Source organism: Microcebus murinus, chromosome 11, assembly GCF_040939455.1.
Source record: "Microcebus murinus isolate Inina chromosome 11, M.murinus_Inina_mat1.0, whole genome shotgun sequence".
Classification (NCBI taxonomy): Eukaryota; Metazoa; Chordata; class Mammalia; order Primates; family Cheirogaleidae; genus Microcebus; species Microcebus murinus.
Genome location: NC_134114.1, coordinates 70,182,439 through 70,204,247, shown reverse-complemented (window position 1 = coordinate 70,204,247; position 21,809 = coordinate 70,182,439). Strand labels below are relative to the sequence as shown.

At 33.0% G+C, this 21,809-nt stretch overlaps 1 protein-coding gene across 8 annotated transcripts in view; it reads left to right on the top strand.

The window, feature by feature from the left end:
• Window positions 1-21,809, top strand: part of MCTP1 (multiple C2 and transmembrane domain containing 1) — a 496,961-nt gene that overhangs the window by 278,355 nt on the left and 196,797 nt on the right. For 3 of the 8 annotated variants that reach the window (XM_020290177.2, XM_076008191.1, XM_076008193.1), the window contains exons 6-8: window positions 7,605-7,643; window positions 16,107-16,166; window positions 21,511-21,588. The exons of 1 other annotated variant lie outside the window; for it this stretch is intronic. In XM_020290177.2, coding sequence (XP_020145766.2) covers window positions 7,605-7,643; window positions 16,107-16,166; window positions 21,511-21,588 — 177 coding nt within the window. The remainder of the gene's footprint in view (window positions 1-7,604; window positions 7,644-16,106; window positions 16,167-21,510; window positions 21,589-21,809) is intronic. 4 more of the 8 variants (XM_076008189.1, XM_076008194.1, XM_076008188.1 and 1 more) reach the window with 3 other exon arrangements.

Sequence of the window (21,809 nt, the reverse complement as noted above, 5' to 3'; positions counted from 1 at the left end):
ACCAGTGTACTTTCTGCCACAATTTACCAGCAATTATTTATTAGACTCAGTGTGCTTTCATGTGCCTGAGAACTACTCTAACTAGCTCTGATTGTAACACATTTTAATAGTAGACATAATTTTTTTTAGGCAAGTTCAAATACCCTTATTTCAGCAATGTATGTACTGCTGTCTTAAAATAATGCATGATTAAAGTTGATTATATATTGTCTGCCAAAAGGGTATTATTGACATTTTTCCCTAGACTATAGGTAAAAATAGTGAATTTCAACTTCAGATTTGGAAATACTATAAACTCATTGCACCCTTTCAAGAAGTATTTCTATTCATTCCTTTAAAAAAATTAAACTATGAACATGTAAATTCATATGTAATATTTGCTAATTATGGGTTAAGTACCTGTACTTTATTTACTGAGGAAGAAATTTCTGTTTTCCAACAAATATTACCAAATAATATTAATACCTACTATGAGAACTTGACATAGTGAAACTATGACCATATGTGTGCAGATGCACACTTATGCAGAGGGTGGGTGAGGGAAACATTTTACAAAGACTATTTAGAAATTGAAGCCCATCATTTTAGAGGTCACCACTTCAGAAGATACCATTTCCCCCAGCACAAGCCAAGATGTGTATCCTAGCTGGCTAATCCATGCATAGGAATAAATTATAAATGTCCACTTTATGTTTTATTCAAATAATCTGATTATTCACCAAAAACCTACTATAAGCCAATTCTTGTGCTAGTTTTTTAGGATATAAGAGAACTTAGATCCAGTGGAGAACCCAGGAATCAAATAGTCACTGATGGAAATATACAATGACAACTGACTTAAATGCCATGAAAGGAGAGTTACATGTTGCTGAAAGAGCAAATATAGGAGAATTTGTATTAGTCAGCGGGACAGGGATTCTCTGTCAAGGAAGTCAAATTGGAGCTGAGGTACAGAGTGGGAATAGGAGTTAATAAAGCAAAAAACCAGGAAGAGAGGAAATATTTCAAGCAGAGGTAACAACACATGCAAAGACCCTGTGGCTGGAGAAAGCATGCTAGAATCCAAGAACTGGCAAAGTACTGGAGCTTACAGAAGGTAGAAGCAAAGAGAGTGTGGGCAATCAGGGGGCTGATGACACTGGAGTGGAAGGAGGATGCCCAGACTGTGTTGAGCCCATTGAGCATGTAAGGGTTTGTCGTCTTTTCCCAAAGAGCAACAGGGAGGCATTGAAAGATCTGTAAATAGGAAGGAGCATAATCATATTTGTCGTTTGAAAATACCTCTGTAGCTGTATTGTAGAAAACAGATTAAAAGACTGAGAATGAATACTTGGAGACCAATTAGGAGGCCATTGCAAAAATCATATGAAAGATGATTGAGTTTTAGATTGGAACTGTCAGAGGTAGAGATAGAGGGAAATTGACAGGTTTACCTAGAGGAGGTAAAATCAACAAAACTTGGTGATAGACTATTCTTGAACTGAGGTTCTTTGTTATTTTGATGAAGGACAGTACTTCATAAGTGAAAATACCTAAGTGCCCGAGGTCCTGTGTAGTCCCAAACCATCCAAACTTGCAATATTACTAGAGATTGGAATCATATAGCAGCTACTGTAGCTTGTTGAATGACTTGATAATGGGTAGTCTGCTGAAATTTTACATTAAAGGGATCTTTATTAAATACCATACCATCAAACTGAGGGTTTGAGGGAGCAAGTTAGTATCAGGAAACCTTATGATGAAGCTGTTGAGTTCTAAATTTTATAGAAATATATGTCAGCATAAGCCCAATGTTATTTTTCATTCAACAATCTTTGCAAAAATTCTTTAATCTCAATGGCAGCTCAAACTTAATTTTTAGGCACAGTGTCTTTCTAATTAGAAAAAAAACATTTAAAGATATTACAGTGCCCGGGAGCTGATCATCAGTAAGTTATCAAACATGAACAGAGAGGAAAAACAGGTGAGTTATGTGAAACAGTTACATATCAAAAGTCTGGTTTTCTTCATCTTCTAATCTTCCTTTTCCTTTCTCTTCATTGAATCTCTCCAGCCACATTCACCCTTAGCACAAAGAGTTCCTCATGAAATCCTCATGCCATTTCCTTGGCTCAAATCCCTTTGACTACCCCAGATATTTTAGAAGAAACTCTTTACTGCCAAGTATTTTTTATGCATTGCCTTACTTCATGTCTTCCTGTTGCTGAGTCCCAGAGAGCAGTGCATTTATTCTGCTGCATTAACTGGGAAATGGTGTCTTCTTTGCCATCCCCTTGTTGACTCTCCCCTGGCTTCTTTCTTATCATCAGAGAAGCGAGTGGCTCAGCCAGTGCTCACAAAAGGCACGGTGAATGCAGTGTGTACCAGAGCCAGCCTCTGGCTGGTGAACATCCTTGTACTTCCCATCCTGACCTCAGTCACACCTGAGGAGGCAGAGACAGGGGTGATGGCCATGCTGGGTCATCCTTGTGGGTGTGGGCAGGGAAGGGGCTTGGTTGTAGAGAAGCAAGCTGAGCCAGGGGAGAGAGGAGGAAGGATAGAAGATTTCCCATAGGAAATTCTACTGGGGCCGAGTATTCTACTATACTGATGGCCTATATTTGAATCTGGGTTTCCACATGTATGCTTTACATTATGAAAATTCCCAACAAACACATATAAATTTGCTTTTTTGTTTTTTTCTTTGTTTGTCCTATATAGCAGTCTTATAACTATTTTATTAACTTCTCTAAAATTAGTCATTAGATTTATCAACACTTTGTTTTAGATTTTGAAACTCTAAACAAGGACCATTTATAGCCATCTATGTAAAAAAAAAAAAAAAAACACTTAGTAATCATCTACTAGAATCACCTACTATTGGGCTAATGTCTAGGACTCCCTCCTAATTCTTTAAAGTGACCTGTGACTATTTCATTAACTAAGCAGAAACTCCTGATGAGGAACTTGAAGGCTCTCCAACAAGCAACATATGCTCCCTCACTTGTAATTTCTGTCCCAGACACACAAATTCCTTCACAGTTCACCTTCTGTCAAGTCCAAGCTTTCTTCAGCGTCACTTGTCCTGCCTACCATATGCCTGTATTTCAAGTCACCTCCATCCTACATCTTATCACTCCTAGGAGGGGAAATTATATATATAAACCCTTTCTTATGATGACTTCTCTCAAACCTAGTCCAGCCTTCTATGCCTAGAGTTTGTTCAGTTGTTTGTAGACATATATCTACAGAGATCTGAAGGAGTGCTTCAAAGGCCCAGGGGAAGGTATTTTACCTTTTTTTTTTTTTCTTACCTCAATATTTCAAATTCTTGAGGTTTTCACAAACAATATTAAATCATGATTAAATAATGATTAAATTTTCTTTTGTAAGTTCTTAAAATTAATATATTAAAGATAATCTACTTAAAATCAAGCTATAGCACTCTTCTCAAGGAATTCTAACGATGACAATGAGTTATAAATATGTCACTGTATTTTTTTTTGTTTCATTTTCTGACATGTCTTATATCAACCAAATATATTTCGTTGGGCTACATTTGAAGTTACTTTGTTAAAAACAACCAGAGATCCAATGTGTCTTCAAATTAAATTTTCATATGTCTAAAATATGTAACATACTGCTGCAGTGAAAATGGCATGCTGAACTTGCACAAATTATCCAGGAACAAACCTTATTTAGAGAAATTGAAACTAAAAATGCAGCAAATGAGAAATCAGTTACTGAATGCTTCATAGTCTCAAAATTCAGAATGATGTGTAGGGAAGGAATAGAGGATAATTTTGCATTGACCTTCAGATGGCAAAATTATAAGAAGAGTTCTGTTCTCTTTGATTACTAGCTCAGAAATAATTTATTTTAAGCTTTCAAGACTGGAGACTTTAGTTCCAAAACCACATTTATTCTTATGCTTGTGTTTATAAAACTTTGCTAAATATTTTATATGTATGAAAATAGAGAATGAAAGAGATGAGTTTCAAAAGCCTTTAACAGATAAATCCTAACAATCAAATAGGAAATAGAGCATTAATGTGAAGAAAATGCTATAAAAAAGTAAGAAGAAATGAATAACTGGAAATACAGAGTACTTAGCATTACAAAGTGCTAAGATTTCTAAATTAGTTATCTTGTGAGTTTTTTATGTACTTAATACTAACAATACATTTCATGAATAATGCAGTTGGGATGATTTCTCCTTGTGTGGATTGCCAGTTTTGGAAATCAGTAAAACTGAAGAATGAGTAAGAAACCTATCAGGCTACTGAATCTACTAAAACCTCTAAAACATGCAATGTCTTATTTCAGCAATTTTAAAAGTGTAGTATGAGTAATAACAAATGCAGTTGCCTATATTAAAATCTTCTCCATTGAGTTCATGATTGAGTCTTTTTTAAAAATCCCAGATATGAACAGATATATACATATTTTTTAAGTTTCCAGCATTGTGTGTACAAGAAACCAAAACCTTCATGGGGGCATGCTGATGAGCTGCATGGCACAACTGTCATTTCTGTTTATTATTGCATGTACTGTTTTGGATGTGGAAAAGTATGTGGTGTATACATATTTGTCCTATATATGGCATTTTCGTCTGATAGTGTATTTGAGTTCTTTCTGGCTCTTTTTCTAGCAGAGTTCAATCCACAGCTTTCTTCATTGGAGAATTTGTGAAATAAAAGTGAGTTAATTTGTGTTATACACTCTCTTAAATAACCTAGATCTACAAATTGCTTGGCTAAGGCTAAAAAACTGACAAGTCAAAGAAACATATGAATTGACCTTAGTTGGTCTTTAATGAATTAAAACATTTTTTTCATCTGGGTTTAATTTTGATATTTTTTATAATTATTACATAGCCAACGCTTGAAGAAATATCCACCTACCCAAAGTTGAATATATATGTTTCATAAGATGTATATACTATAATATCTAACCATCCTGTGATTTCTGTGTATGTATAGTAGCTATATAGTTGCCCAAAAAATCACTACAACAAAAAAAATGATAGGAAAAAATGGATAGAGATTGTACAGTCTTAAAAACAATCATTTCTGCAACTCTATCACAGGCCATATTTTTATGCTACTTTATTCCTTTTATTGGCTGCAAGGAAGTGGAACTTCTAATGAAGAATTTGAATTGCACTATACTATTTAATAGTATCAGATAATAACACTTTCAAAAACTAATTCATATGTTTCTCAGCTGAAGTTAAGATCACAGAGAAAAAAATAAATCTTATTTTTCTGGAATTTGCTTCATCTTCTTTTAACTTTCCCTCATCTTTTTTCTCTAAGATATCTCACAGATAGTAAAGGTAAACAGTATTTATAGTGTGTCTATTAAATTTATTTTTTTAAAAGTTTCTGCTGTTCTCAGTTTTATTAAATCTACCTTGATCTAACTACCTAAAAGGAAAAGGGACTTTTCCTGGAAACGGGATGCTTAAACTCATTTCTTAGTTAGCAGGTTTGGCTCAAGAGGCAAAATTTTCATTAGAAAATATAGGGCTGTTTTGAGAGTCACTGGGTTTACTAATAGAACGTTAAATATTGAATCAGGAAAATAATTGATTCTCATAACTGCCAAATCTTGCATATTCACACTTAGGGAAATCACTGACTTTTTGTCTCTATCAGTTTCCCCATCTGAAGAATAAAACCATGCAGCCTGTTTATAAAGCCGATTTTGAGAGACAGGAAAAATACCAGCCCTATACTTTGTTTTACATAGAGAAGGTTAATTTGTATGCAGAGCTTCTGAGTCAGGGGATGTGAATTTGACCAGTAGTATTGAATCCTTATAATATCGACTAATGTTGCCATGAGATTCCAGTCTTTCTAAAGTTCTAAGCCCATTTTTCATTGCATGACATTTCTAATAGAATGGAGTTTTATAAGATTCTTAAGTGCTAAGATGATGATAAATGACCATGGATTAAGAGATTTTACTTATTTACTTCTCTTAATTGTCCTCACTTGAGTTGACACAAAATATTGAATCTAGGAATTACCATTCTTTGTCCATTGAAACTGCTTTCTGAGCAAGTTGAGCATTTATTATGTGATTCTTAATGGGGCAGTTTTTGTGAATATGGCATACCACCAAAGCATTTGGTTTCCAATTGCCTTTTGGTGATGATGGGGGAAGTAGTGGTGGTGGTGGTGGTAGCGATGATGATGATGATACTAATTATAATGACTCATTTAGGATAAAAAACAAACATTTATTACCAGTCTACTAGATGTCCACATCCACAACCCCATGGTGGGATTTGTTGCTTCAAAATGAATTGGATACTAGTACTTTGAAAATATAAAATATTTCTATACTATTTGATACTACTTTACAGCTTCTTGCCTCTATTGAAAAAAAAAAGTGGGGGGAATTATTGTAACCTTAGGAAATCTATTACTCTTCCATGTTTTGGTCAGCATTTAACACAGAGTGTATTTAGGGAAAACATGCCTTTAAAAAACACCACCTGTAGAAAAGAGGAATGTATCATTATCTTTGACAATTTCATGATTATTTTATTTCCTATCCTAAAACCTCTACGTAATTCCACTCTCTTGGTTCAGGTCGAAGGTTGGCTTAGTTTTATATTAAAATCTCTTCTTTTTTCTATTTTTGTAATCCATGAGTAGTTTCTGAAATTGTCCTTCTTTATAGTGAATTCTCCTGAAGAAGACACAGTTCTTTAAAGCACCAGTGCTCTTCCTTGATAGACAAATATGGCAAGCATTTCTAGAAGCTATATTCTTTGTTCCAAATATTTCCTATTCTTCACTTCATCTGCCTTAAAGATAATGGTCCTAAAAGCTAAGATATAGAATAAAGAGGTTAATCAGGAAGGTTAATACGTCAGTGTTCATTGAGAAATTTTTACAAGTAAATAGAAGAAATAAAAAATCTTTGGGCTTTTGTGATTTTCTTTACATAAGAGACCAACGATCTTGGACACTCATCCCAAATCTCCAGCGGCTTAATTAAAACTTTTGGCCATAAATACCTCAGACAATACCATAAATACACAGACAAACTAGTTCAAAGGATATGTTTTTGCAGGAAAATGTACCAACAGTCATCACAATATATGGCATTTTTTTCAATTGGAAGTATCTGTAGATGCTGATGTAGTTAAATAGTAACTGAAAGCAGAGACAATTCTAAGATGCCACCAGAGCAAACGACTTTGAATGTGTTTGAAGAGAAAAATTATTATATACCTGGCAAAGTTATATATACCCTCAACCTCCACCACCAAAAGCAACAATTGCAAATCATGAAACCCAATGTATTTTTTTCAGCCAATAATTAAGGTATTCCAAATGTTCCATCCTGTTTAAAATATACTGTCCCATTTCTTTCTTTGTACAAAGGAATAAAGCAAATGAACTCTCACCAGAAAGACTGCTTGAATGTGAAAGTTGCTTCTCTAGTTGTGTGTGTGTGTGTGGAAAGCAATTTTTGTCTAGCTGTTGCTGGAAACTGTTTGCTTGTTTAGAGGGCTAATAAATGTTACGTTTCCTCCAGAAAACAATTGGCTGCCCTATTCTGTACTTGAGTGAAAAGATAATGAACATGCTTTATTTCATTTACAGACAATGCTAATGAGGAAGAGTTGGAAAAGATCAAGTAAGGTAATTCTTAGCATGTGATCTTTCAGCTTTTCTTGTGAGAAGAACTATCAGCTGCTTTCCCAAATCTCTCTCATGTCTCTTCAACCTATGCCACAAGATTCCATCACTATTCAACTGTTATTTTTCCCCCATAAATTTTAAGCAAACCATGTGATGATTTTTAAATAAATGGAAACCAGACTGATCAGTAGCATCCAAACCATCCTCTCGCTAATCTCTGGTCACTTCTCAGCCTCATTCTCAGCATCTGGTTCCACCATATGTCCAACAGGGTCTAGAAAATTGCTTTGCTCCAGGAATAAAATGATGTATGAGGCTGGAGCAGGGCCAGCTCCACATGGAAAAAAAGATTCACACAATTTATTGTTTTTAGTCATCTAAAATTTTGAGTGTGAAGTTTTCTAAACTCAAAATTCCTGTATTGCTACATCTTTCAAGTGTACGATAAGAACACTTTTCCCTCATTTCTTCTTCTCACTTCAAGAAATTAATGGATCTAGAGAGTGAGAGGAGTTTATGGTTCCTGTAACTTACTAAGCCCTGGCTCTTTTATGACTTGTGAGATATGTAAGATATAAACTAAGCTTTAAATTTGTTCCATGGTGGTGCCACTCTTGGCCACAGATAAATATCAAGATGAAATTGAACTTTTATGTGAATATGACTTGAATCAAAGAGATTTTATTTGTAATATTCTTGTTTGCTCAAATTTCTACCCAAAAAATCAGTATTCCTTTTTAATTGTGACTAAACTTTTTTAGACCCTGGAACATGGCAATCTTTTTTCTTCCATTCTGATTGAATCATGCTATTTTTCTTTAATTTTGTCATTTTTATTATTATGAATTAAAGGATATTTCTATCAAAATGTTTTTATATTTATAGTAATGAATTAATCTGTTTTAACAAGTGTCTCTTACTGTACAGCTTCTCCCAAGTTCCTATAGCATTAATGACCAAAAGATAATTTGGCACACACACAAAAAAGGCAGGGCCCCATTAAAAGTAACCTTTATCATTGTAATAAAGGGGAAAGCACTTATTAAGGAAGATTGCTGAATACTTCTGCTTTAGTGTTCACTGTGTTTCTTCCTAATCAAAATAAAGTTTCAAGAAGTTTTAAAGAAATGTTTGCACTGTTCATATTTGTATTATACTTCCTTCTTTGTATTGATGTCATATTAAAAGTATATGTGTTTTACAATTAATGTAATTTGACTTTCTTCATTCTGTGTCTACATTATGATATATTTATGTAAAAAATATAACAATCTATTAATATGCAGCAATATTTTCCCCTTCAGATACATTTAATATGCAGTGCTAGAGCAGGATATTATAGGTCATTTAGTATTAATTACTGTGAATAATCCATTTTATTGTAGAATAAAAGAGAATAGAAATATTCTTCTTTAAAAATACATATAATTTATATTTAAAATTAACTTAAATTTGATTTTAATGATAAATTAAGTAAACATCCACCTATTTCCCTTCAGTCTACAAATAAATTAAAATGAATAATAAACATCCTCTACTATTTTTATATATAACATTCTTGGGATTTTTATTTATTATTAATAATATACTTAATTCATTCGAACTGATACATTTTTCAAGCTTCCACTGAAGATACAGAATTCCCGTGTCTAACTCAGCACTTATTTGAGTACTTGGCAGATTATATTTAGTACATGTGTTAACATAGCTTTTGGGTTTTAGCCTAAGGGATTTTCAGTTTTGAAAAATTTAATGGGGATATTGAATGCTTAGTGAAGTAAAATCAGTTCACTCATTTGATTTTTTTTTTCCTTTGGGGACATACTGAATACCAGCTAATTCATTCAGATTTTCCCTGTGCCCTAAAACATTTGCCATATTCATCCACACTAGTGTTACAAGAGCACAGTGTTAAATGCAAAATCCAGAGGAAGTTTGACATTTCAATTGCTACCTACTCCACCATCCTTCACACACACAGCACTAAACTAAAACTGTTCCCTGAATCCTTTCCTCCAGGAAATTGTGCTTCCTGGGAAACAAAGGGATATGTGACTATGCTATGTAGTCTTGTAAGTTTTACTATGTTACTGTGTTGTGGCAATACATTGCTTTTCTAATTATTTCAATCTTCTTAAAGATTCTTGTCTGCATAAGGATTTCTCCTCTTTGTTTTTGGAAAGGGGGTATCACTTATTTGCATTACATTTAAATACTGGTATTCATATGCGGTATAACTATGCTCAAAGTCAAAGGTGAATTTTTCATATAAGCACAGATCATTTTCTTCTTTGGAATCTTGATGTAGAGAATGAAGTCTCCGCATTTTTATGTCAGAGCTTTGGCATGCAGCCTGTCTTTGAGCACCAATGGTGAATATAAAATCTAAGAATTAAAAACTTGCAGCAAAGACTTAAAGATAGCCAGACAATGTCGTTAGAGGTTCTCTCCAATGTGGAGTTTTTCTTCCTTTATTTAGTTTCTTTCTGAAGTAATATAACTACTACAAAGGGAGAATACCTACATTGACATTGTTCCTTTTTTGATATGCATGTCTCCTCGGTATACAAGGTGAATCAGCTCTTGGAATTCCCCATTACTTAAATTTCTGCCCATCATTTCCATCATCTTGACTTTCTGTGATGAGATTTCTTTCCATATTTTTGTTACCTTACTTCTGCCAATAATATGTTATTTTCAATGGAAATCTTATTATTTGTGGCACTTACTTAATGTGGGGTTGTATTTACTATTGGGATCAAGAAAAGAATAGCCAGCTTGAGGACAAGGAAGTCATAATTGCTGTTCAGGACCTTATATTAATAGGTATTATAATTAATAAACTTATATTAATATATTATTTGGAGTCATTGTGTTATCACTTAACAACATATAGGGAAAAAATGCACCCGAACTTATCTCTGAAAAGCAAGAATATATAAAATATATACTATATTTGAACGGCATATAAACCAGTAAATAGTTATAAATTTCATAATATCTCCTCTTCTAGGGATGGTAACATCCTTTAAAACATTCATTCTGGTTTTCCACAAGCACACTTTCCATCATGCACATTTTAAATTCTGCCCCACAATCAGCTGTTATAGAAGAATGTTATTTTAAGAAGAAAGGGATTGATGTCTCCCTAAACTTGGGCAACAGAAAAATTATCCAGGTCAAAAGGCATATAGTCATGTGACAAAATGCGTTTTGGCAAAGAAATGGTAATGCTTTGAGTTATTGTAATATTTTATTCTTCAGAAGAAGCTTATCAACTGATAATTTATTTTCTAAGGTTAAGTTATTCATCAAGAAAGTTTCATGAGCTCAAAAGAGAACATTTATATGTGCTTTGTGAATAGATTTTGTGGGGTCAAACCAAAAAATTGGAAAAAAAATGTGGTTCTATCAGATGGTAAGCTCTTATAGTTTTACACTATATTGTGTGTGTGTGTGTGTCTGTGTTTTAACCTAAAAGAATGAGTTTATCAATGGGTAAGAGTGAGATCATAAACTTATGTACTTTCAATAAATTACTTCAATTATGTGAGAAATGCTTTTGTGACAATAAAATAAAGATATACACTTTGCAATTCATATCCTCAACAATAACAATTTAGAATTGTTTTCTTTAAGAAAAAATCATCCTTTGAATAATATAGACTACTGTGATGATGTCTCATTATCATATCTTCTGTTACTTGACGGCTTATATCTTTTTTTTTTTAAGTAATACATCTTTTTTATAAAGATTTTATTATAATCACTTAGCATAATTTTAATGAACTATAAAATGCTTTATTCATTGGTTGAATGGAGCAATTTTTAATAAGACTTTTGGCAAGGATATCGTTAATTTAAACTAGAGAACACTTTCAACTCTGTAAGTCTGTAGGGCGTAGTAGTTAAACCTGACACCTTGGATGACACTTTAAAAGTGCATCAGCGAAAACCTCTAAGTGCTTTAATTTAAGTAACAGTGGAGAAACAGATTAACACATCTGTCACACATCTCACGCAGTCAGTGAGACAGAATGAAAAAAACATCATTATATTTAACAATTATCAGGTCCTTCTTTCTACAAAGACTCCATATCCTTACAATAAATAGGGGATTTTTTAAAAGCTGCAAAAAAATTGAAAACTTTGTTGGTCATAGACTCACAACCATGAGCGTCCAAATTGGCTTTTCTTTGGTGCTACATTTCTAATTATTATGCATATGTCTTTGAAAAAATGATATGCTTAATGTTTTCGAAGGAAACATAAAATTCCTTTCAAAAATCTTTACCTTGCCATTGTTTGTACTCACAAATCTTTATTATTTGGAAATGCTATAAATCCAACCTCAGAATTAAGACTTCTGAGATTCCAAAATGCAGCAATGAACAAATGGTGAACAGCAATGAGCATGTCTATTTAAAAGGAATATATTTTGGTCCCAGCTAACAAAAGTCCTGAAATTTGTAATAAGTTTAAGACAGAGATATTATAATGCCAGTAAATATTTTATTATCCTATAAAATACATGAAACCATAATTAAATTTTATATTGAAATGATTTTTTTTCTTGCTGTTTTGACAATATTTCCCCAAGGACATAAATTATCATACATTTTTATGCATTATAATTCATAACTATAGGGATTTGCTATAGAATGGTATTACATTTATTTGACCTCTCTTGTTGAATTTTTTAAATGTTGTGGGAGCAAATATGAATAAGTTGGCACAAAGTTAAAGCACAAAATGTAATCTCAAGCAAAGGATGGATTCCACAGCACCTGTGTTCCAGGTCAATGATGTTTATTGTGTGGTAGCCGATTGGCCTTCACATTGCTGGCATGTGTTACAAAGTGAGTAAACTTGTTTCCCAAGGCCCTTCCTGAGCTGATCAAAGGGGGAGAACTAATGTAACAGGATGCCAGCATAAGATGCAAGCTAAGGGTTGGCTTGCAGATTGCATGGCCTTTTAATTCAATGAGATAGACAGATGATAAATGATAAATAGATGGATGGTAGCTGAACAGATGAATGGATGGACAGAGAGACAGACAGATGTTGAGTGCATTATGGGGGAGATTTGTTGGTTTTAACCCTGAATGTCCACAATGAAAACAATTCATAAGTTTTTGAGGATCCTGCTTCCAAAGCTCTGGTTGGCAGGACTATTGTAGGCTTAGTCAATATCATAAGTTATCTTTATGGATAGGATGGAAGCATCCATGAGCCCTGGCTTTGATGAACAGTGACTACAGTCTGACCAGAAAAGTTTATGTAAATGATTTATTTGTGTATTTGCTTATTTTTTAATATCTTAAATGGCCAAAAGTTATTGATAAAAGGACATTGTGCTTCTATAAAAACATACTTGTATAATCGGGAATACTAGCTAACTTAACTCTCGCATTTGCCTCTCAGGATTCACAGTTTCAAATCTTTTGTGAATGATTGGAGTCTTAAAGAATTCCTGAACTATAACAACATGTATGAAAGCCCTGTACACATTAAGGCTAATTTTAATATCATTTTAAATAAAAGTGTAGTGGCTAATTCTTGTTCCATCTCATGAAAAAGTCTTGAAAGATTTCTATGATTTATTTTATATAGATGGCTGAAAAATAGCATTATATTAACTTGTTAGAACAACAACAAAAAAACCTCTGTCATTTAGTTTCATTTTCCCGAGGAACAAAAAATTATCTTCTGGATTTTTTAGTTTAAAATCTGGTTAATTTTTAGATTCATAGATTTTTTTTAATCTTTGAGAAAACATTTTCTTTGTGTTAGATATTTGGAGACAAAATTAGAAATCAATAAGATATTCCCAATGGATCTTACTACTTTCATAAATTAGAAATCTCAGTAGAAATAATTCATCAATTCATTATTCAGGATAACTTCAATAATTTTCCTGTATCAATTTGATGTCTCTGTTTTTTATTCTGTTTCCTTTGGTGTCACTTTGTAATCTTGGCACTTTTTAAATGGCACTTTTCCCCACTTATTAGTCTTTTGTCTTGATGAAGACTAACGTGTAACTAAATATCTGCAGTTATAATCTAGGACAAATCTTCTCTGGAATTCTTGAATAGTTCATGCTGTTTTTCTTGGTCTTCATGATAAAAGCATCACTTTTGTTTAGGACTCATTATTGTGATACCAGGTGTTTTGTTATTAATATTGATGTTATTACCTTTAGAAACTTTAGTGAAAGGAAGGTCTTGGCTGGTCTGTTGTAAATTTCATACTCATGCAGAGCAATAAATGGCATAAAGGTCCATAAGAAAATTAAATTGTTTCATCTGAAATAAAGTTCTAAATTTACATGAGAATGTGGGTTGTAAATGAAATATAAATTTTAGTTGATGAATGGCAGAAGTAATTAAATATGGCATGAAAAGCACAGCTTAGGGACTTTAGTGGATCCAAATGTGGCTAATATTTTTGTTTCTCAAATTTTAATAGAGAAATCTAAGTCCTAAATCTTGATCATTAAAATTCCCACCCCACCCCTAAAATTCACAAATCTCTTTTTCTCTTTGCTTACTCTGCACGTAATTAGGTCAGTACCCTCTGCATTTATCTGAGGAAGATTGGAAAGTAAGGATTTGGTGCATCTTCAGTATCAGTCACCTTAGATCACCTAAAACGTAAATTAATAGTGCATTTAAATGTTAAATAGTTGTCTTATTTATTAGCTATCTTGAGTCTAGAGCCAAGGCTTTAATCTCCATTAAAGTTGCCTTAACACATTTTGCATTAAGAAAAAACTCCCCTAGTTACATAGCTTGTGTTATTGACTCAAGTTATATAAAGAGAAATTATTTGTATACAGATAGTTCAAGCACTAATTTTTAAATAAGATATTTAAAATTTTTTCCACATGTTGCTAAACATGCTGCTTAATTTAAAAATAATTGCAAATCAAAGCGAAGAGAATTAATTGACAATTCAAAAAGAAAACATACATCTTTTCTAAAAGCTAGGATGGGGTTGAGTTAAATAAAAATAGTTTAACATAAAAAAATTACTGCAATGATTCCCTCCAAGGTTTGTGCCTCAACATCCAAATGTAAATATATTTTTTAAGAATTTTTGTTTAGAAACTGATGTGACTATGCCTCAAGTGTGACAGAAAGGTGTAAATGTAAATGAATCATAACTCTGTAGTGAAGATAAAACAATGTCTTAAATGCAAGGGCTTTTTCCCAAAAATTTCTGATATTAGTCACATTACCTGACCAAACAATAAGCAGGTAACTTGAGAACATGTAATTGGTTTTGTTGAGAAACAGATTTCATATAAAACACATAGGTAGATTGCATAGACAATCTCTGATGTAATCCTAGGTCTAAACTTAAATTATTCAAACTGCTGAACACCCAACAGTATTTTGGTTCATTATTATTTTCTAACATGATTTTTGGTATCATGTTTGGAAGGAATATGTGTCCCTAACCAAATGTCACTCTAAGTGACTAATCATAAATCAACAAATATTTATTGAGCACCTATCATGCATTAGGTGTGACTGAGGTGCTGGAGCACCACAATGTTAGTTGCTAACACAAAAAATATAGAATAATCAAGGAAGTTGCAAAATTACTTCCTCTTCATCACAACATCAAAGATTGATGCTTTCCCATAACTGTCATCAGTTTTCCTTAACTGACACCCAGAGACAGGATGCAAACTTTAAAGTTTAAAGAAAGCATGTAATTGAGATGTTCTGTTTAAAAATGGTTAACTAGTTTTTATTTCCAAAAGTTTAATTGGTTTTGCTTTATAAAGGTCTGAGAATTAAGTAATAAAATATCCAACTTGAATTCACTGCTTTGTTTTTAGCCCAATAGCCATTTCTCTTAGTATTTTTTTAAAATTATTTTTGGGGAGCTTAAAGTTAACTAAGTCATTTATATTATATTATATTATATTATATTATATATTATATCATAAAATTCAGAATTTTATGATAGAAAATTTATACCAAATTTAACCAGGTACATTTTTATAAATAAGACTTCTGTAATCATTCCCTAAAAATGCTCTGAAGGTCTGTGGTTAATGCAGTTGTTTTGTTAAAAGGAACAGATATTATCTGCTTCATTTCAAAATCTTAACATGTGCTTAAACAGTTCTACTTTCTATAATGAAACATCAGACTCTGAGATATATTAATGAACAATTGAGAATAATAAAGAGGTAAGTAGACTCTTAATTACAGAAATAAACCTCTCTCAACTTTCCTATCACTGATGTTAGAGATGAATAGGACAACAACTTTAATTTACCCAAGAGAAGAAAACTTATAATTTCTAAATATTCCAAATATTTTTAGGATATGTAATTTTGGGGTTTTTTTATTTGCTTTGATTTTATTTGTTTTGATTTAGAATACTAATGAAGTAGTCTCAGAAACATCTCAAAATTTAGCTAAATAATTTGTTTGTTTTTAGGAACTCTCAGAAAATGAAGTGGTTGGATCTTATTTCTCTGTGAAGTCTTTCTTTTGGAGGGTAATGTCTAAATCCTTTATATTCTTGAATTTTAGTTCTGGATAGTAATTTTGAAAGTTAAATGTGAATTAAGAAATTCACTTTTTAAAATAGGTTCCCAGATAGATGTATTCATTTGCCTTCCTTATTAACTGTTATTATAAGTCATCTAGGTAACTGACTCTTTTATGTCTTCATTTGGAAAAATAGAGAACTTCATATATTAATATTTAACATTTCTTTGAAATTCATTTCTTCGTGGGACCAAGTTTATTCCAAATTCTCAATAGGGACCCTCCAGGAATGTGATGGTGATGTCTAAAAAGTCTATTAAGGCTTTTGTTTCCCTCTCTTGTAAAATGGGATTATTCTCTGCTCAGTTTCTGTTTGAGAAAAATTTACTTCTGTTACAATGATTTATACTAGATGTATATACCATATATATACTAGATAATCAGTGCTCTTTCTTTGAAAAGAAATCCTATGATTTAGAAAACAGCTACTCTGCTTTTAAGTAAGAAAAAATGAAAATTCCACAGATAACATGTTTTCAATGCCATTGCAATTTAATTTACTCTGCAATGATTTAAGCATAATGAGCTTTGTCATCCATTTTTTCTTTGCCTTAATTCTGCGTTATGTACAGCATGACTTATTACTAATGCACTTACTACTTTGCCTTTAAAAATTTCCCTCTTTCTTTGAAAATTCACACTTGGCATATGATTATGTAGCAATCGATATTGCAATGAAAATGCTACACTCTTAGGGCCTTGCCATTTTCCTTTCTTGGTTCTCAAACTGCTCATGATTGAAAACTACCTTTTTCCTTTGGAATTTTAAGATTTGTTGCAGTGTCACTTAAGCAGACTGGCAGGTACCAAATTAAATCATTTACTGACCAGTGGGCAAGTATAAGGCACATCTATTCATTCCCACCTGCTCCACTACAATTCTTTTTGCAGCCGTTTATTGTTGTGAGCTTATTTTAATTATTATAGCATCTTCATTTCCTTTCAGTCTACTGTATGGCTGCCTTCACTGAGGTTATTCTGTGTCTTTGCTTAAATAGTAATAATTCCTCTAATATGTTCATGCATTGTCCATGAACACACAGGAAGATTGGTTTTACATTGTTCCATAACCTTAAATGGAAAATGGCTTTATCCCAAAATTTTTTCACTGTTTTCATAAGACCTGCAAATATAGCAAATTCACATGACACATCTTTTTGAGAGCAGAATTTGGGGATGTTCTGTGTTGAGTTTGTTCTATGTACAGAAAATGTTCAGACTGGTCAATGAAGAGTTGCCACCAGGGCCAACTCCATAATTATTAATAATACTTTTTCAAGGATTTCTGTTCCAAGTGGCTCTCCCAACATCATCTTCTTTCCACTTTGCTAATTCCAAGTTAGTTTTCCACTTATTGGTACTTTCCATTGGGTTGTATTCATTCTTACTTATTCTTTAATAACCTTTCCCAATCTCTTGAACTGTCTGATTTTAGAGTAACAAATATGCAAGTTTCTAAAAAAGTTTTTTGAATTTAAGATATAGTGGTAATGTCTTTTCTGAGCATATGACAACAAACAAGTGACAAATGAATTGAGCCATAAAGGCAGAACCTTTAGGGGACATTTATTTTTACCAATGAGGCAACTAAGGCCCAGAGAATTGATGTCATTGCCCAAGGTATGGTTGGGACCAATATTTCTCATTCTGAATGCCATAGAAATAAATGTTTGAAGAACTGAAAGCAGTAGAGGTCCTCTTTGGGTTGATGATGGATACAGATGTCATTTATAAGTAGAGCTTCTCCTTAGCTGTTTGTTTTTGTTTCTTTTATTTTTAATTGAGACCCTTTCAAATTCATCTTGCAATATGTGACCCTTTTTGTCAGCAGCTCTGTAACCCACCAATGCACAGGTGTATTTGAGGGCCATGAAGTGGCTGTGCTTGATGTGCTATTTACAAAATCAAAAACATCAGTGACCAAGTCTACTTTGGATGAGTATTATCGCACATAGTCACATTCAAAGGTCACTCTGATAACCATTGCTCTTTACCCAAGCAATATTGTTTTTCTGTCAGGGAGGTGTAGATGAAAGGAGGTTGCCCATGGACATTTTCAAACATACAAAAAACCTAAATAGCTCAGATAAAATCATGCATGGAGAGTGTACATGTGCTTTGTGAGTTAAACAGAATGTGATTTGAGAGAAATTCTTATCAGGATTTATAAGAATCAATACATGTGTCCAAGAGATAGCAACTGATTTACATTGAGTGAAACTGTATCCTAGTGAGAACTTGTGGCTGGAATGTCAGTGCCATTTGCTACATCTTAATTTTCTTGAGAGCAAAATAATAGAAAGAAAAGACTGAAGTGATACAGAGATATTCTAATTTTCCAAATGCCTAACATTTATAATTCACCAAAACACTGTATGTTAGCAACACTGTATGTAACATTAAGCAGTGGATATGGCAATTACCATGTTTCTCATAAAAACCATAAAAATTATGTGAAATCATATTGGACTGCTCTAAGTCAGAATTTTATTAAAGATTTTGACTTCCCATTAAAGATAACTTAGTGCAGTTCTTTCAAATATTTAGCACACCTAAGTTTCTTCCTAGTTATCTCCATTGAGTGGACATCTGGACTCTGATAACAAAATTAATTGAACAAACTCCAAGAATATTATAGTGAAAAAGAGAAATGTTTAATATTTTAAAAATAGAAATACTAGAATATGCCAAGATCCCTCATACAAAAACAGAGAAAATGATTATAACAGCCAAAGAAGAGTACGTAAAAATATACAGAACTATTGGAAGTTATGTCAGAGCCTTATGGTCAGGTCTAGCAAAAGTGTGGTTGAAGGAAGATTGAAGACTAAGAAGAGTTAGGGATTTTGTAAAACAGGAATATGATCCCGTGCTGAAGGCCTTACGTTCTGAACTACTCAACCATGTATAATATATACCCAAGAAAAGTTCACAAATTATTTTCATTTTTAGGTATGAAAATAAGACTTTAAAAATATGTATAACTTTTAGTTAAAAGTCTCAAAAATAAAGATCTCTGTAAGTGAAACCCAGAACTATTATTCCTTTCCCATATCATTGGTAGAAACTTGTAGATTGTTTTAGCAAACCATTAAGATCAAATATATATGATGATTTTTTATTAGTATTTATTTTGAACAAACATAGTAAAAGCTTAAGAACTTTTGGCCACAATTAAAGTTGGAGAGGATAGTTAAAACATCTTAAGTAAACATAAATAGCTTCTTGGCACCATAAGTTGTATTAAGAAGCAATAGAAATACAAAAGAAAAATAAAGGATAAAAACCAGAAGAATTTTTCTAAGGATTATGGTGCCAGTAAACCATCTTCTAAGAAAAAAGGGATGAAAGCTTTATTATTAGATGAGACATTTCAAACTAGCTTGCACAAAGCATCAGGAGGGTTTTCTGTAAAAGCAATCCTGCCTTTAGAGGATGGATAGACTACACAACAAATGTAGTTGTTGGACTTCATCATCCAGGTGCAATTCACTGGAATAAACTGGGCAGGAAAAGGAAAAGATAGATCATGCCTGTGCCTGGGATTGAGCTAATAATTGCTCCACACTCTAGTCTTTGCAGCACAAAACAGTCATTCTAGGCTGTCATTATCTCTTCTTTGTAGTGTCTCAGGGATCATTTGATTAAATAAAAGCACGTGCACCCCTGTGCTGAAAATAGAGGAAAGCGCTGACTCCACGCACGGCTTATTGTAAACACACAAGCAATGTCTTTCACTCCAGTTTCAGTGTCTGGGTCTCATTTGGAAGGATTAGGTTGTACACAGGTAATAAAATCCAGGATAACAAAAGGCAAGGATTATTTGTCCATAACAGGGAGAGGATTGGTATAACTATGTTCCCTTAGTCACATGTTAAATCTAAATAGATTTTTTGATTTTGATCTATGGGATATATCCTATTATTAGTGGTCTAGCTTTTCAAGGAATGGAAATAGCAAACTTTCTTAACTGGAATTGAAATATAGAAGTGTTCTCAATTTATATGCTAGATTCTATAACTTCACCACCTTATTAAGAGACATTAGACTATAATTTATCATAGACTATAGTCAACTCTCATATTCTTTACTGAATAACATATGCTAGGGTTCTTACCACCCACCTACTTTTACTTGCTCTAAGCCCCTGATTAGCCTTTCTCAATGATCTATAACTAAGGATAAATTTTATCTAAACAAAAGCATTTTGAAAATTCCATACCAATTAATTCCTTCTTATTTTTTTTGTACCATGACCTTCTGAGGGTCTGTCCAAAATAAATGGTGAAAATCAAAGATTAGGTATCAGCAATCCAGATTCAAATCTCAGTCTTGCCAGTCTCTACTCTTTGAGTTGAGAAGGGTTATTTGTCTTCTCTGTGCCTCAGTTTCTTTACTGTTTTCTATCCTGAAAAACACTGTAGTGTGAAAATGCAGCAAGTAATAGCTGTTTGATAAATGTTCCTGTCCTTCTGTGTGATCTAAGCTATCTTTCAGACTTTCCAGATCCCATCCTCCCTATTTATGCCATTAAAGCTGATGACTCTCATCTCATCATAATACCATTGGTCAGAAACTTTCTCTAGCTGTGCTGGAAGACCTTTAATACAAACTTTCAGCTCCACCATGACAATTTCTTTCCATAATTTCTTATTCTGCTGTATCTTTTTAATCCATCTCTTGCTGCTATTGGTCTCAGTAGTGAAGGGGTCTCTTGGTTGCATTTTGGTAGCAAAGGGAAGTGTTACATGGGACCACATTTCTCTGATATTTTAGAGATATCTCTTTAATCATTTAAAAGATTCACATGTGGGATGCAAGGTTAATATGATCATAGCTATTGCTTGTTCATGTAACATTTATTCTTCTAGAGGCTTGTCATCTTTTTAACACTGTAAAAATCTTCACAAATTATCTTAAGCAGCAGACTTGGAAAAATTATTCTTTCCATGATTTCTGTTGCTTTATTTCTTTTCCCTGATATGCCTATTAACAAAAACTTGAAACCACTTAAGCCGTCTCCATCACCATATAATCTCTAGGCTTTATTTTTCTGACCACTGCAGCATCATTCTGCTAAAGAAAATGGTATCTAGAAACTATAGAGTTGCGTTGGCATTTATCTTCATTGTGCTGCAAGACATTTTGTGACAGTGACTTGAGAAACAAGTACACTTCTTTTTTTTTTCAAATAATGTCTTTTGAAGAATAATTCTAAATGCTGATCAAAATGAGGGTTGAGAGTGGCACCAAGCTTTCCCATAGAGTTCTGATCGTTCATTTCCATCCAGACGTGCGGCAGGCCTGTTCTTCCTGTCCTGGGCTTCTGCAGAACAGAGCTTCAGAGTCCTTATTGCCAAAACACACAAGTAAGTTCAACCATTCAGTTCATTTATTTTTTCTAAACTTGCATGAGCTGTGAACTCTGAGGGCTAACTTACCTTACTAAAAATCCCATTCCCTATCCTAACCTATTTCATACATATGAAAAGGAATTGGAATCTTGAATTCTTTTTCAAGGAATAATATAAGTAAATTAATACTCTCTTTAAAGTGCCAGCTTATTATCTCTAAAATCTAACTAAAGATC